Consider the following 16,110-nt stretch of genomic DNA (forward strand, 5'->3'; position numbering starts at 1 on the left):
ATATATATATAACAAATGTATTGTAAACACATAATATATGTATCATATGGAAACAGAAATATATGTAGAGTACTGGGCTAGTCATGAAGCCCTGGATTGGGCTTCTGTCTTGATCTGTACTATTGTTGCCTAGTTGTCTCTCAGTTCTCAATTGACCAATCTCAGGATGAGGAGAAAGGACAGTTTGTAATTGCCATAAGACTGGCTACATAAATGGAAGCTTTCTTCACTGTGTAAAAGTGGGAGGGAAGCTCTGTCATCTGTCCTTAGTCAGCTTCTGTAGGCAAGACTCAGCCAGGGAAGCCAGTTTCTACTTGGTAGGTTACAGCTTGCCTTCTGAACTAAAGCAGTCATTCTGATCCTAAGAAATGCTTTACTCCCCCTCTCTTCTGAAAGTACCATAACCAGAGACCTTTGGTTTAATGAAATGTATGGACTTAGACTCTCCTTCACTGGTGTGGAGTAAATGAAATGCAAGGAGGACATGGACTGACATGGGTGACAGTCATGGTGTTTAGAGAAGTCACTGTGGAGACACTGGGAAACAGACCACACATTTTGTAGACCACAAACAGACTCTAGCTTTCTAGCTTTGAGGGCTTCCAGGACAACAAGATGAAACATAACCTACTAGCAGATAACTTCCATTAAAGTCAGCTTAGCTAAACGAGCTTCTTGGAACATTTTACCCTTCTACTTGCCATGAGCACAGCTAGCTTTCAGAAACCTAAGTTACATAAATATTTAGATCAAGCCAGGAGCTCTGACTTAGGCCTTTCAAAAAAGATACTTAATTTAAAAGACAAAACCAGAAGTGTGGGCAATCGAGCTTTTAGAAGAGGACATTAAATCCTTTGAATTTATGTCAAGCTATGCTGTGTCTCTAGTTTTATGGGACACATTTAGTGTTGGTGTTTTGGGAGCAAATACCCATGTATTTATTGTTTATTTTGTTTTTGTCAGTCATGGGGCTTGAACTCAGGATCTAGGTACTGTCCCTGAGCTCTTTTTTGCTCAAGGCTAGTGCTCTACCACTTTGAGCTGTAGCTCCACTTTTGGTTTTCTAGTGGTTAATTGGAGATAAGAGTCTCACAGACTTTCTTGCCTGAGTTGGCTTTGAACTGTGATCCTCAAATTTCAGCCTCTTGAGTAGCTAGGATTATAGCTGTGAGCCCCCAATGCCTGGAAACACATGTATTTCTCAGGCTATAGAATTACTCATAATGTGGAAGGCAGAGGCTGTGTTTTAATACTGTATCCTTTCAGGTCAGGAATCTTCTCTCACTGATACCCTTGGATTTCCAGAGCATCAGGGAAGAAACATTCTGTCCTGACCTTCTGCTTTCTTTAATGGAGTTGAAGGCAGATTAGGTAAATGCAGCCTCCTTAGCTTGTCTACATCCTGGTCTTTTCTTTCTCATCCCTTGTCAAGTCTCACCAGTTGTATCTGATGAACTTCTCTTAATCTGGTCACCTGTTCTTTGCACGTACTCCCACCCTGGGAGTTTGAGTCTTGCCTCTTCTTTCCTGCATCTTGCAAGATACTATTCTAACACTCTATCTTTTTTACCTTGCTGTCAGTGGACTCATTGTTTTGATGATTAGTTTTATTTTGGGGGGGGGGGTTGGTCATGGGTCTTGAACTCTGGTCCTGGGTGCTGTCCCTCAGCTCTTCAGCCCAAGGCTAGCACTCTACCACTTGAGCCATACTACCACTTCCGGTTTTCTGGTTTATCGGAGGTAAGAGTCTCATGGACTTTCTTGCCCAGGCTGGCTTTGAACCGCTATCCTCAGATCTTAGCCTCCTGAGTAGCTAGGATTATAGGTGTGAACCACTGGCTCCTGGCTGATGATTAGTTTTTTAATTTATAAAGGAAAGAAGTTTATTTTGCTTAGAGTTCTGGAGGCTGAGAAGCATCTAGGTTGGAACTGGCAATTAGTAAGATCCTCATACTATGTCATGATACCAAGGGCAGAAAGGCGAACCTCACTGGGATCCACCTAAGTCATGGTCACAATTGCAACCATGCTCACTTGTTGGTTAAGACCCTGTAGTGGTCTGGCTGACAGGATAAAAGTCCAGATTCTTTGGATTGATATAATAGCCCCTTCATCATTTGCCTTCTGTCTGTCTCTGATACACCTGCTGCAGTGGGACACCATTTGTCCACTTCGGTCAGCTTTGCTGGGTCTTTCACTACCCAAGCTGTTTTGAAACTTCAGAGTTTCTCTAGAAAGAGTCTCTGTACTTTTCTCAATAATCCTGAGCATATCTGACTGGCCTACGTTGTGTTTCTTACCCTGGATTACTGATTATAATAAAGAAGAAACCAAGGGCAGACAGAGTCTGTGTATTGGAGAGCCTGGGTTAGAATCTTGGCTCCAATTTTCATTTACCTATTGTGTGATCTTGGACTCGAGTCCTCTAAGCAGCCATTTTCACCATATGCCTTCCTGATAGTTTTGGAAGGATTAAATGACATTTGTAGTTAGTCACCTAATCCTACCTGATGAGAACTCAGTACACGGTTGTCTGCTATCCTTTATCTGTTCCACCTGCTCCGAGGAAGCATCATTGAATTAATTGAGTGATGGTCAACAGCCTTTACTTCTTTCTTGAGAAACAGTTCTGGTACATCCTGATTAGTGTCAGAATTAGAAATTGGCTATGTGTTTGGTCAATGAAGACTCTCTATAGCGAGACAATCATTGATGAGAGTTGTTCAGGAGACTGTGAGGAGGGGAGGGGTGGCAGAGGAGTGTTTCTGTGTTGTGACATTGATAGTACAATTAACTTGAGAAGGTTTCCTTGGGGCAGCCTCTTTCCACATGGACATACGTGAAACACCATCCGAGGAAATGTAATGATAGCTCCAAGATAGTCAGTACTTAAAGGGAGAGAGATAATTATATCCTCTTGATTTGCTCAGCTTCATAGGAAATGAGACTCACAAAAGGAATAACTCACTGGAGCGTAAAGAGAAACGCACATCGTTTTTATGAGCTAAGTTTCCAGTGGGTAGGCTGGGGGCCAAGTGCAGAGGAGATTGCTTTTTCTGTACCCTGAGCCTGGGTACAGGGAAGAGAAGGGCACAAGCCTGTCATCAGCCAGCCCATCACATCAGAGCTGTGCATTCTCAAACATGGGGGACCTCTTGGTCGGAACTGTGAAGACATATGTATTGTGTAAGTGGTCTAGAGTGTGTTGGCGTTTGGGCATCAGAGATGGGAGGTGATGTTTGACAGCTTAATAAATAATGAAATAGGAATCAGAATTCTCAAGAACTCTATAGCAGCCCTTTTTGCTTTCTGGAAAAGCAATAGATCTTTAAAGTCAAGCTTTTTGTTTGGTCAAGCACCACTCTTGGGGCTTGAACTCATGGCCTGAGTTCTGTCCTTTTAGTTTTCTTGCTCATGGAGTCACAGCTCCATTTCTGGCATTTTGCTGGTTAGTTGGAGAAAATGAGTTCCAAGGACTTTCTTCCCTAACTGGCTTTGAACAGCAGTCTTAAGATCTTAGCCTCTTGTGTAGCTAGGATTACAGGTGTGAGCCACCAGTTTCTAGATTCAAACTCAACTCTTTGAAAAAGTATCTGTTTTGCCTTTTTTCTTATCAAAATATGTAATCATACATGTTATATATAATATATATTAATCTATGTTATTTATATTGTGTTTATATATTTTATGTAATAATATATTTTATTTATATTTACATTTATTTTATATCTTATCTTAATATATAAATATAATCATATATATTCACATGAACATATATATGTATATATATATATATATATATATTACATATATATATGGCTTTGCTTTTAGTGTAGCCCATCATCCTGGGAAAAAGAAGCTTGAAAAGTGAAAGCTGGGACCCAGTATAATACTATTTATGTTCCTTCAAGGTGCTGCATGATCTGCCTTGTCTCCCTTCCCAGCCAGCACTCCGCCTCCTGTGTCCATCATGGTGTTTGGTGAGTTTTTCCATCGCCCTGGACCAGACGAGGAGCTTGTCAACTTGAACGTGGGGGGCTTTAAGCAGACGGTGGATCAGAGCACGCTCCTACGGTTCCCTCACACCAGACTGGGGAAGCTGCTTGCCTGTCACTCTGAAGAGGCCATTCTGGAGCTGTGTGATGATTACAGCGTGGCCGATAAAGAGTACTATTTTGATCGGAACCCCTCCCTGTTCAGATACGTATTAAATTTTTATTACACGGGGAAGCTACACGTCATGGAGGAGCTGTGTGTATTCTCCTTCTGCCAGGAGATCGAGTACTGGGGCATCAACGAGCTCTTCATCGACTCCTGTTGTAGCAGCCGCTACCAGGAGCGCAAGGAGGAAAGCCACGAGAAGGACTGGGACCAGAAGAGCAACGATGTGAGCACCGACTCCTCCTTTGAAGAGTCCTCTCTGTTTGAGAAGGAGTTGGAGAAGTTCGACCAGTTGCGATTTGGACAACTCCGGAAAAAAATCTGGATTCGGATGGAAAACCCAGCCTACTGTCTATCGGCCAAGCTGATTGCCATCTCCTCTTTGAGCGTGGTTCTGGCTTCCATCGTGGCTATGTGCGTCCACAGCATGTCTGAGTTCCAGAATGAGGATGGGGAAGTGGATGACCCCGTGTTGGACGGGGTGGAGATCGCCTGCATCGCCTGGTTCACCGGAGAGCTTGCCATCCGGCTAGTTGCTGCTCCGTGCCAAAAGAAATTCTGGAAGAACCCTCTGAACATGATTGACTTTGTGTCCATTATTCCCTTTTATGCCACGTTGGCCGTAGACACCAAGGAAGAAGAAAGCGAGGACATTGAAAACATGGGTAAGGTAGTCCAGATCCTCCGGCTCATGAGGATCTTCCGAATTCTGAAGCTGGCCAGGCACTCAGTAGGCCTTCGATCTCTCGGAGCCACGCTGAGACACAGCTATCACGAAGTGGGGCTGCTGCTGCTTTTCTTATCCGTAGGAATTTCCATCTTCTCCGTGCTTATCTACTCTGTGGAGAAAGATGACCACTCATCCAGTCTTACCAGCATCCCCATCTGCTGGTGGTGGGCCACCATCAGCATGACAACTGTGGGCTATGGAGACACCCATCCTGTCACCTTGGCTGGCAAGATCATTGCCAGCACCTGCATCATCTGCGGCATCTTGGTAGTGGCACTTCCTATCACCATCATCTTCAACAAGTTTTCCAAGTATTACCAGAAGCAGAAAGACATTGACGTGGACCAGTGTAGTGAGGAGCCAGCAGAGACGTGTCATGAGCTACCTTACTTTAACATTAGGGACATGTATGCGCAGCGGGTGCAGGCCTTCCTTGCGAGTCTGTCTTCTGTGGGCATCGTGGTGAGCGATCCTGAGTCCACAGAGGCTTCAAGCATTGAAGACCATGAGGATGTTTACCAAGCTGCATCCTTGGAGAAATGCACAGTCAAATGAGCAGGGACATTTGTGCCTGTATCTTGTGTCCCTTCCTGACATTAGGTTAACAGAGCTTTATAAACCTCAATGGGTTTGTTAAAAAAAAATCATGTAATTCTCAGGGTGTACCTTTTAGCCATAGTTGGACATTCATTGCTGACTTCTGAAATGATAGAATTATCTTTATTTTTCTCAATTAAATGCCTTGTTCTGAAATTTATTTTTTACAAGAGAGCGTTGTGATACGGTTTTGGGGGAAAAAAAAGGTAACTGATATTGGGTGGGATTAGTTGCTACGGCTTGTGTATCATTCTGTATTTGTCATTTACTCACATTGAGCTAACTATAACTTACTGATGAGTAGAATCAGAGGCCCAGCTGACTGAAGAGTACATGCATGTAAGATCCACAACATGAGACAATGCATGTAAATCCATGTTCATGTTCTAGGCATGGAAATTAGGAGCCCAATAAACGTCCTAATTCAGTACGGAGAATGTCTTGGATGTTTTTATGTCGAGAAAGTAAGCATGCATGTGGTTGGGACATACAGATGAAATATGAACTCTTTCAGATATATTTCCTGCACATATTTTTATTTTTGGATGATACTGGGTTTGCACTCTGGGCATCATACTGAGGCAGGTTCTCTACTGCTGAACCATACCTCCATCCCATTTTTTGCTGGTTGTTTTAAAGCTACAGTCTTTTTTTTTTAAGTAAGTAAGTTTTTTTTTTTTATTGTGAAAATACCATATGGAGGGGTTACAATTACATGAGCAAAGTAATGAGTATACATATAGAGTCTTGTTCCCTGTTCAGGCATGAGTCTGGACCACAATTTTTCCCATTTTAAGCTTTCTGTAGTTGCTGGGATAATAGAAGTGTGCCACTGTGTCCAGTTTCCCTCCACTGAGCTGGAATCTCTTGGACTTTTCTGCTCAGGCTGGCCTGAAACTGCAGTCTTCCCGTTCCAGCCTCCATGTATTTTAGGCTGACAGCCATGTGCCACTGTTGCTTTCTATGGGGTGAGAAAGGGTCTTGTGAACTTTTCTGCCAGATTGGCTTCAAACTGTGATCCTTCTATTCTCAGCTTCTCAAGTATTGGATTTTATAATATTGAAAAATATTGTTGTAATATTTTCTGCTTACTGCTAGGATACATGCAACCCACATCACCTGAAAATTATCCAGAAGAAGATAAACCTACACACACTCACAGTCAGAGACCCATTCAGGAGGTGGAAGGAAGGAGGAATACACAAACACACGGATGTGATTTATTATGGCCAGAGGAATGAAATGTAAATGACCAAAAAAAGCTTTGCCAACAGCTCTAAAATGAGCCAACGTTTTCAAATCACCACAGAGGTGTTATGGCTGCATCTTACATAGAATTCCCTGAGTACCAAAGGAGAAATTCATAATCATTGTCAGCAGTGACAGAGCAATTCCACCCTGTATGGGGAGAACTTAGCGGTAGCCTTCATTTTGGCAATCTATGGCTCTGCTAACTCACCTTGTCAGGCTGTCTGCATTGTTCTTTCCCTGTGCTCTTCTGGATGGAGGAGCCACATGGATTTATTTTCCAACCTTTAATGCTTAGGGATGTGTTTCAAAGAAGGATGTTATCAACGTTTTCACTCTTCATTCCTCCTAAAGTGCCAGTGGCTTTTGAGGTGGACTTACTGAAGCAAGGCGCTTAAGTTTGATTTCTTTGGGTGATACTGGAATTTGAGCTCAGGATCCTAACACTCAGTTTGCTAGCTCAGCTGCTGCTCTATTACATGAGCCATGCCTCCAGCCCAGCTTTTTGCTGGTGAATTGGAGATGGACTCTTTTAGACTTTTCTTCCCAGGCTAGCTTTGAACTAAGACCTTCCAGACCTCATTCTCCTGAGTAGCTAGGATTCCAGGTGTGAACATCAGCTCAGGTAGAATCAGATCGCTCTTTTAAAGCTGGAGCCTTATTATATGTATGTGTGTCATCTATTGCTCAATTAAAAAAAAACATGTTTCTCAAAATTTTCTTTTGATGTTGGGATAAATGTAGTTTTGAGCCATGGCAAACTTTACAGCCTCATTTTATTAATCATTTCCTAAGTAGTAGTGAGTTCTGCTTAAACAGTGATTGTACTAATATCCCCCCCTCCCAATAATAATAATGGGTGAGTTCACTGAGCCCTTTCCCTAGATGATCTCATTTATTTCTTTTCAGTTTCCTAATAGCCAGGGTGAATTACAGTTTGCATTTGAAGCTGTGACAATCAAGGCCGACAGGGAAAGTCGTTTGCTTAAAGTCACACAGTGAGAAAACAGAGTTGGGCTCTGAACCCACAGAGCCTGGGTGTTGAACTGCCATGAGAGAGCGGATGTAAGGAAGCATCAAGAGATAAGAGAGCAGTCAGTGCTAGTGTCAGAGTTTGATTTTTCTAGTACGTGAGTCAAAGGAATAATGCTGGCTTGTGTACCTGTGCTTTCCTGATCCAGAAACTAAGCGCTATTTTTTTTTAATGGAGACAATTATCTAGAATGTCCCTAAAGCTGGAGCAAGGCCTGAGGAATCCTCTCCTTGAGGATACCTAGTGGCAGACATGGGGGAAAGCTGTGACTACATGCATTCAGGAACGCCTCTTGACTGGTGGGAGCTGAGGGGATGACTAGGTCAAAGCGCTGCCTGTGCTTATGTGGATTCCTGGAACAGTTTGTGTGTGGCAGTACCTTCCTCCTGGCAGCACCAGCTGCAGTCTCTCCCCCAGCACCTTCTCATCCCACTCCCTGCCATCAGAATCAATACCATCACAGACTCTAGTGACAGGTTTTTAGTGCCTTGCATTTAACTGAGCGCATCCATTACCCATAGCCTCTTGTCCGTTCCATGGTGGTCCCTTCATTTAGGAAAGATGGAGTCAGTGGCTAAGTCCTCACTACCAGGGATGCTGGGAAAGCCTGGGCTATAAAAGCCAGACAACCCAACCTGACGTCCAGTAGTGGCGATTTTTGTGTTGCTGATCACAGTGGGGCCAGCTCAGGGACTTTTATTTTAGGATGCTTTCAAATTCTTTGTCTCTTATTTGTGACTCCTTCCAGTTCCTCAGATTTATTTTCCTTCTTTCCTTCGTTCCTTCGTTCCTTCGTTCGTTCCTTCCTTCCTCTCTTTCCTTTCTCCTTTCCCTTCCTTTTCTCTTTTCTTTTCCCTTCCCTTTTCTTCCCTTTTATTTTCTTTGTATTTGTCTTTTTTATTGTGAGTTACAATTACATGGGCAAGATAATGAGTACAGTTCTTATCAAGCATTGGAGCCTCCTCCTTTGTTTCCCCTTCTCATCCCATCCTCCCCCCCAACCCTCCTCCCCCCCATCAAAGTTGTAAATTCGTTTTCGACATAACGACTTGTTCCCTTTTATTTTCTTTAATTTTCTTTCTTTGCTTGTCCTGAAATCTGTGAACTGCTTTCGAGCTTTTTCACTCAAAGCTAACACTCTACCAGTTAAACTACAGCTCTACCCCTGGCTTTTGGGTGATTAATTAGAGTGTCAGGGACTTTCCTGGTTCTGCTGGCTTTGATCCAGGATCCTCAGATCTCAGCCTCCTGAGTAGCTAGGATTACAGAAGTGAGACACTGGTGTGCAGGGGTATTTTATGATATTTCGATGACATGAAATCAGTCAAGGACCTATGCTATGCCAACAGATGGTTATTCTCCTTCCTGGCCTAGTGCCAAAACAGAAAAGGAGAGAGAGAGAGAGAGAGAGAGAGAGAGAGAGAGAGAGAGAGAGAGAGAGAGAGAGAGAGAGAGAGAGAGAGAGAGAGAGAGAGAGAGAGAGAGAGAGAGAGAGAGAGAGAGAGAGAGAGAGAGAGAGAGAGAGAGAGAAATTGGGAAGCTTCTTGGAGGAGGTGAAATGAACTATTTGGCGTCTGGCTCTCTGGGATTCAGTTAGCTGTTGGGGCCACTGGATAGGCAGTGCATTGCCAACCAGCTCCCACCTCCTGCCCACAGGCTCAGCTTGCTGATCTCTGCCTCCGTGGCATCTCTTTCTCCCCCTTTGCTGTACTGCACACATTAGTGTAGTAAAAGTGTCTCTCACCTTTAAATGTGCTGACAACCCCCACAGGCACCCCCGCCACGCCCTGAGAAGTGGGATGTAGTATGTGTTGTAGCTTTGTTTGCTCTTCTTGTTTTGTTTGCCAGAAATGTTTAATCTTTTAATAGCTTTTGTACATGACTAAGCTCTTCTTCATGTGTCAATTTTATATTTAACCCAAGTGTTTGGGGTTATGGTAGGCCACTCACTGCCGTGGAGTCTGTAAGCTTGGAGACCTGTGCTGTTTCATGGAGATGGATGGTTATTACTCAAGAGGATTTTTACTATCATTCAGGGAGTGATTTGCACCCTATGGAATTGCCAATATCTATCATTTTTGACCAAGAATAATAGCAATCTCAATATGGTTCAATTTAGTGCTGAGTTTGCCTTGTGTTAGTAAAAAGCCATTTCTCAGGCTCCTAGACAAATGTGTGAAAAAAGAAGGAAGGAGGGGGACCTGGGGACCCCGATGCCTCTCACAGCTACAGATCGGGCCAGGCAGCTCCTCTGAGTTTGTTTTCTCAGACGGAGGTCAGTAGACTGATTTTTGGGATCCTCTCTGTCCTCACATTTAACAGAACTTATGTTGTTTCCAAATTGGCTAGTTTCCCCTTTTCCTCTTTGCTTCTATTATGCATGTTTATAATAAAACCTTTTTTTCAAAACCTGCCATTTAATTTTCCCTATCTTTTCTGCCAATTAGAGTGCTAGCCAATGAGATTTTTTTTTTATTATTTGGGGCATGTGGGAGTTGGCAATCTTAAAAGTTCAGTTAATCAAAATATTTGAAAATCTGGCTGTGATGGAGTATATCTATAAGCCCAGTTTCTTAGGAGATGGGGTTAATAGGATTACAAATTCCAGGCTAGACTGGGAAAAAGTAACACTAGACGCTCTCCCCCAAACAAAATAAAATGAAAGGCTGGGAACGTAGCTCAAGAGGTAGGACATTTGTCTCACAAGATCCTGTATTTGAAGCCCAATACAGAGGAGGGAGAGACAGAGACAGAGAAGAGAAACTTGCAAAAGGTCATTAATTTCCTTAGGTCTGGTGACAGGGGTGAAGGCACCTAGAGTGCCAGCAGGAGGTTGAATAAGAGGGCTAGTGCATCAATAAACAAATGATTTGTTTGTTTTCAAATCACTAGTGGCTTAGTCTTAGTCATTTCAGCATCTTCACTTTGTCCTGCTCACAGAGAATGCCAAAGCTTTGAGGAATACAGAGAAGAGATGAGCGGAAAGAGAAAAGGCAGGGAGACCTTAGACAGCCAAGTGCTGCATGCATGCAGCCATGGAATGTGGCTGGTGGATGGAACGTAGGGATGGTCTTCCCTGATTCCTGTTTCACAGTGAGGATCAGGAGTGGATCGCCTAAAGCAACACAGTGACACAGAGACCAAATCCAGACCAGAACACAGCTGCAGCTCCAGGCTTCCTTCCCTCCCTGGTTATTATTATAACCATTTTCAAATATGTGTAAAAGTGGCACACATGGCTTCGGGCACCTCCATGTGCCTGTCACCCAACTTCAGCAGTGGTGATCTCTGAAACTTCATTTAGCTCTCCCATGCCTCCTTTCCTCCCCTCCCTGTTTCTTCTGAAGAATCTTTCATCATGTCATTTAATCCATAAATATTTCAGTAGGCATCAAAAGGCAACCTTTTTCTGAATGGGATTGCCCAGCCATTAATAAATAAAAAAATTGTGATAATTCCTTGGTATGATAATGCATCTAGTATAAGAAAATAGTGTGTAAGTACTACTTTCTAGGTATTCGACATTTCTGAACATTGGGTTCAGGTAAGACTTCTGGAAATCAAGTACTAAGATATAGTAGGAATAGTGAGTCTCAAAAAGAAATTAAAATGGTTTCTGCTTAGATTCTCAAAGTATCTGGGATGGACATTTATTTTCTCATTTAAAAAATGCCTCCCAAGTTTGCAAGGACATTCCTTTCCTACAGCTTACATTTAAAAGAAGTGTTGTGAAAGGAAATTTCATGTTCATTTGTCTTTGTTTTCGTATTCACTGAAGGTAGAACTAACTACTGACTTCTCCTTCAGTAATCAATGCCCTCTTCAACTTATTGGGCTTCTGTTTGGAGCTTCCTTCTTCTGCTATCAAGCAACACAGTTTAAGCCAAGTGTTGTGACACATGATGCATGCCCATAATCCCAGCTACCTGGGAGACAGAGGTAGGAGGGTTGAAAGTCTGAGGACAGCCCAGGCAAAGTTAGTAGCTAATTTGTTTCAAAAGCCAAATTAGAAAGAACAAAAGTGGGGCTGAGAGTAGAGGCTTTGCCTACCATGAGGAAATATATAGGCTTAATCTCTAGTACTGGAAAGATAAAAACACAGAAATAAATCCCAGTTTGGAACAAAACAAAATAAAACAAAGCTTCATTCACTTTACTTTTTCCAGGAAGGTAGAAGAGAAAAAAATTAAAGTCCTCCAACCTGAGTGAGGGCAGTTTTTCAGTAGAGAGTTTAAACAATTCTGAGATTATTGGTTTCTTGTGGCTGCTATAAGAAGGTATCATGTACTCGATGACTCAAAGCAATGGAAAGCCATTCTTTTCTAGTCATGGTGACTGAAGCTGTGTACAGTGTCTTAACAGCTGAAATTCAGGTGTCCACAGGTCAGGTTATTCCTGAAATAAACTCTCAGTGAGTCTCCTCTTTGTCTCCTGCTTTGGCTGACTGCTAGCATCTTCAGTTTGCGGTTGTTGCCTCTCCAAACCGGCTTCCATTAGCACATTAACGTCTCCATCTCTGTCACATTTCCCTCAGCATCTCTTCAGAAGGACAATTATGATTATATTTGGGCCCCATATGGTTAATTCAAGAGACTATTCCCACAAGATCCCCAATGTAATCACATCTACAAAGTCTTCTTTGTGATCCAATTTCTCATTCATTGGTTTTCGGGGATTCAGAAATTCGATTTGGAGCTAGAACTCCAAGGGCCATTATTCAGTCTCCTGTGTCTGAGGATCACACAGCTACTAAGAAGCTTTACCTTTAATGCCATGGTAATGGAACTCTATCTTACTGCCTGGGAAAAGGAACATTGGGTAGAGAATGGTTTTGGTGTCAAATTTGAAATTTGAATTCTGAACTTAGTTTTGTCTTTGATCACAGGCAGTGTTTTTTTTTTTTTCGGGGTAGGGGGAAGATTATCTTTAATAATGGTACAAAGGGTTTTCATTTCAACATGTCAACTTACGGGTGTAATATACCTTGACCTGTGTCATCCCTTCACTCTTCTCCCCTCCCTCATCCATCTCAACGCCACCCATCCCCTCAAGCTACCTGGTTCCATTCACACATGTACATTGAATTTCAGGACTATATTTAGCTACCCTTCCTTTCTCCATTTGTCTGCCTTCCCCTTTCATTAATCCTGACCCCTGCACTGACAAACCATATCAGCTTACTAGTATTTGTCTTTTAAACCATTCAGTTAATTGTTCAAAGTAGTTACACCATCATGGTCAATTCCTGCAATACGATTCTTCAGTCAGTTTGACTGTGTATGTCTGCATATGGCACAGGCAAAATTTTAACTTCTTTGTGCTTCGTCTTCTGTGTATGAGGATAAAACCAAGCTTCTCGCAGGAATAGCACATGAATTAAATGGGCTGGCGCCTGTTCAAAGGGCAGACCTTACAAGGCTGTTTGGAAACTATCAGAGATGCAGTTGAAGATGGGTAAAAGCACTTAATCTGCAGTCAAGAATACCTTTGGTTCGGTTTGCACACCTGTTTATTACTCTCTGGGCTCAAAGAAGGCACTTCACTTCTCCAAACTTGAGTCTCTTATTGTGCAGAAGGGGAAGAACAAGGTCATGATTGTGAGGATATAAAAATCCTTCCAGTATGTTCTCTCAACACATTATAGTAAGAAACTATCAGGAGACTTTTTTTCCCAATAAGAAAGGCAGAGAAAAGCAACTACATATAGGTCCCCAATATTTATTGCATCATTAAACAGACAAACAAAAAAAGATCAATAAACAGAACATTTGGTTCCTGAAGCAGAGTTTTGAACACAGCTTTCTTCCCAAACGAATCCTGCCCACCACAAGCGTGAGAATATTTTGTTGAAAAATTTGATGGTTCTGTAAGGCCAGATGTAAGAAGCACACACAACTCTTTTTCCAGTAGCAATTATCTGATGAAATTGGGCCGTATCTGTAGCAGGTCAACAGGCGCTATTCCCATTGGAGCAGAGAGCACGTGCAATGGTATTTATAAACTGCAGAAGATGTTTTTGTCTGCATGCATAGCACATGCATTCATTCCCAAGTGCCAATGAGAACTAATGATGGATTCATCAATTCTGTCGGCACGTCTGTTGTTGCAAGCGATTCTCTCTGACTATGACCCCACCCAGCCTGTGTAGTTTTAATCAGGGACTGAGCAAGAAGACAGAGCTCTGGGTCAGAGATGTGACTCATCCTTCTTCTACGCCAGCTCTAAAAGGCTTCAGAGGCAAAGGCGGAATCCTGATGCATGGCACATGGTGTCATAGACAAAATGAGCTGTGGGAACCTGTGTCCTCACAATCCTCATCTTCATCTCTTCCAGGGTCTGCTGCGAGATGCTTTCAGAGGCAGTGCTTACACCATTTGTCTCGGGACTAGCCTGAAAGCCTGGCACCCTGTAAAGGTGAGGGTCTCATTGTTATGGATTCAAGATCTTTCCAGGCTCTGTAGCAATAGACCCAGATCCTCTCCTCTGCAACCTGCCTGCCTCCATTGCATCTAGATGCGATCTAGTTCCTATGCTCAGCTTTGACTTCTGTTCTCTATCTGCCCTCAGGTCTTAGGAAAGTATCTCTGTTTCTCATTCCAGTTCATTTTCATTCCCTCAGTTTATGTGCAACCACATTTTAACCACTTTCAATGGGATCCCACCCCGGGTGTTCTTGCAGGTTAAATGTCATCCCAACCAGCCAGGACTAGTATTTCATTTGTTCTATTAAAAAATAAATATATATTCTTTTTTTTTTCTGTGTGTCTATGCTCTGATATAGTGATGGAAAGGACACAGCTCCTGCTTATAAAAAGTTTATAATCTAGCCGGGCGCTGGTGGCTCACGCCTGTAATCCTAGCTACTCAGGAGGCTGAGATCTGAGGATCGCGGTTCAAAGCCAGCCCGGGCAGGAGAGAGCGTGAGACTCCTATCTCCAATAAACCACCAGAAAACCAGAAGTGGTGCTGTAGCTCAAGTGGTAGAGCGCTCGCCTTGAGCTGAAGAGCTGAGGGACAGCGCCCAGGCCCAGAGTTCAAGCCGACAAAAAAAAAAAAAAAGTTTATAATCTAGCCAGGCACTGGAAGCTCACTCCTGTAATCCTAGCTACTCAGGAAACTGATGTCTGAGAACTGCCATTCAAAGCCAGCCCAGGCAGGAAAGATCATGTATACTTTTATCTCCAATTAACCACCAGGAAATCAGAAGTGGTGCAGTGGCTCAAAGTGGTAGAGTACTAGCCTTGAGCAAAAGAGCTCAGGGAAGTATCCAGGCCCCGAGTTCAAGCCCCACAACTGACAAAGAAAAGCTTATAATCTGATACAGTGGCCATCCAGGGCTAGTGCACACAGTAGAGCAGGAACAGAACTTGGGGCTTGGAGGCCAGACCTGGGTTCAAGAACTAGATTCCCTAATGTCTTGCTCTGTGACCAAGGTCAGCATATATAACATTCTTAAAACCTCTGGTTTTCCCCAGTATATATAAGTGGCTACAAAGGCCTATTTCACAGCCTTGAGATAATGCACATTAAAGATACAGGTAGTTGCTATGATCCAGATTGGAAATGTCTCCCAAAGGCCATATGCCAAAGGCTTGGTTTATAGCTGATGGGCTTCGGGGAAGTCATTAGGTCCTAAGAGCTCCAAACTCATGAATAGATTAATCTACTGATAATTCATAATTGAATGGATTTAGGGAAGGTGGTGAAACTGTAGGAGGTGGGGCCCCCAGTAAATTGTCGTGGAGGTGTATGCCTTATTCTTAGCCCCTTATTCTCCTCTCTTTCTGTATTTCTTCACTCCCCTCTTTCCCTTCCTTTCTGTCTCCCTCTCCCTCTCCTTCTCCCTCTCCCTCTCCCTCCATCTCTCTCTCTCTCTCCCTCACTCTTTCCCTATCTCTCCCAACCCCCCTCTCCTGCCTTTAAACAAGTGAACAGCTGTGCTTTTCCACGTATTCCCTGCTACAATGTTCTGCCTCACCAAATGTTCAAAGTCATGGGGTAAGGTGACCATGAACTGAAGTCTCTGAGACCATGAGTCACAATGCATCTTTCCTCCCTGCCAAGTTGCTTTTCTTGGATCTTTCAACACAACTACTGAAAGCTGACTAAGACAAAGCTCAAGACATGTTATTTCCCTTTTGTTTTTGTTCACTAGGATGACATTCTTGGCTAAGGTTTCATTGAATAAGTTGTTTAGTGAGTCTAAGTAATGTAAGGCAGTAAACTGGATGGTTCAGATTTGCAATCTCTGTCCTCCAACCTCATTCTTTGCCTGATAAGCTCAGGATAATCACCAGTATATTAAGTTCCAGGTTGAAGGCAGCCTCCTCCACCCCTGACT

The 16,110-nt window shown here is 43.0% G+C and overlaps 1 protein-coding gene across 5 annotated transcripts in view; it reads left to right on the plus strand.

Annotated features, from left to right (window-relative positions):
• Kcns3 (potassium voltage-gated channel modifier subfamily S member 3) overlaps positions 1-6,018 on the plus strand; it is a 35,702-nt gene extending 29,684 nt beyond the window's left edge. For all 5 annotated transcript variants that reach the window (XM_070025033.1, XM_070025032.1, XM_070025034.1 and 2 more), the window contains one exon: positions 3,912-6,018. In XM_070025033.1, the coding sequence (XP_069881134.1) occupies positions 3,971-5,446 (1,476 nt within the window). In that variant the 5' untranslated portion in view covers positions 3,912-3,970 and the 3' untranslated portion in view covers positions 5,447-6,018. The remainder of the gene's footprint in view (positions 1-3,911) is intronic.
• The last annotated feature ends 10,092 nt before the right edge of the window (positions 6,019-16,110 follow it).

The sequence above is a fragment of the Dipodomys merriami genome, unplaced genomic scaffold (assembly GCF_024711535.1).
Source record: "Dipodomys merriami isolate MVZ:Mamm:240054 unplaced genomic scaffold, mDipMer1.0.p SCAF_17, whole genome shotgun sequence".
Taxonomy (NCBI): Eukaryota; Metazoa; Chordata; class Mammalia; order Rodentia; family Heteromyidae; genus Dipodomys; species Dipodomys merriami.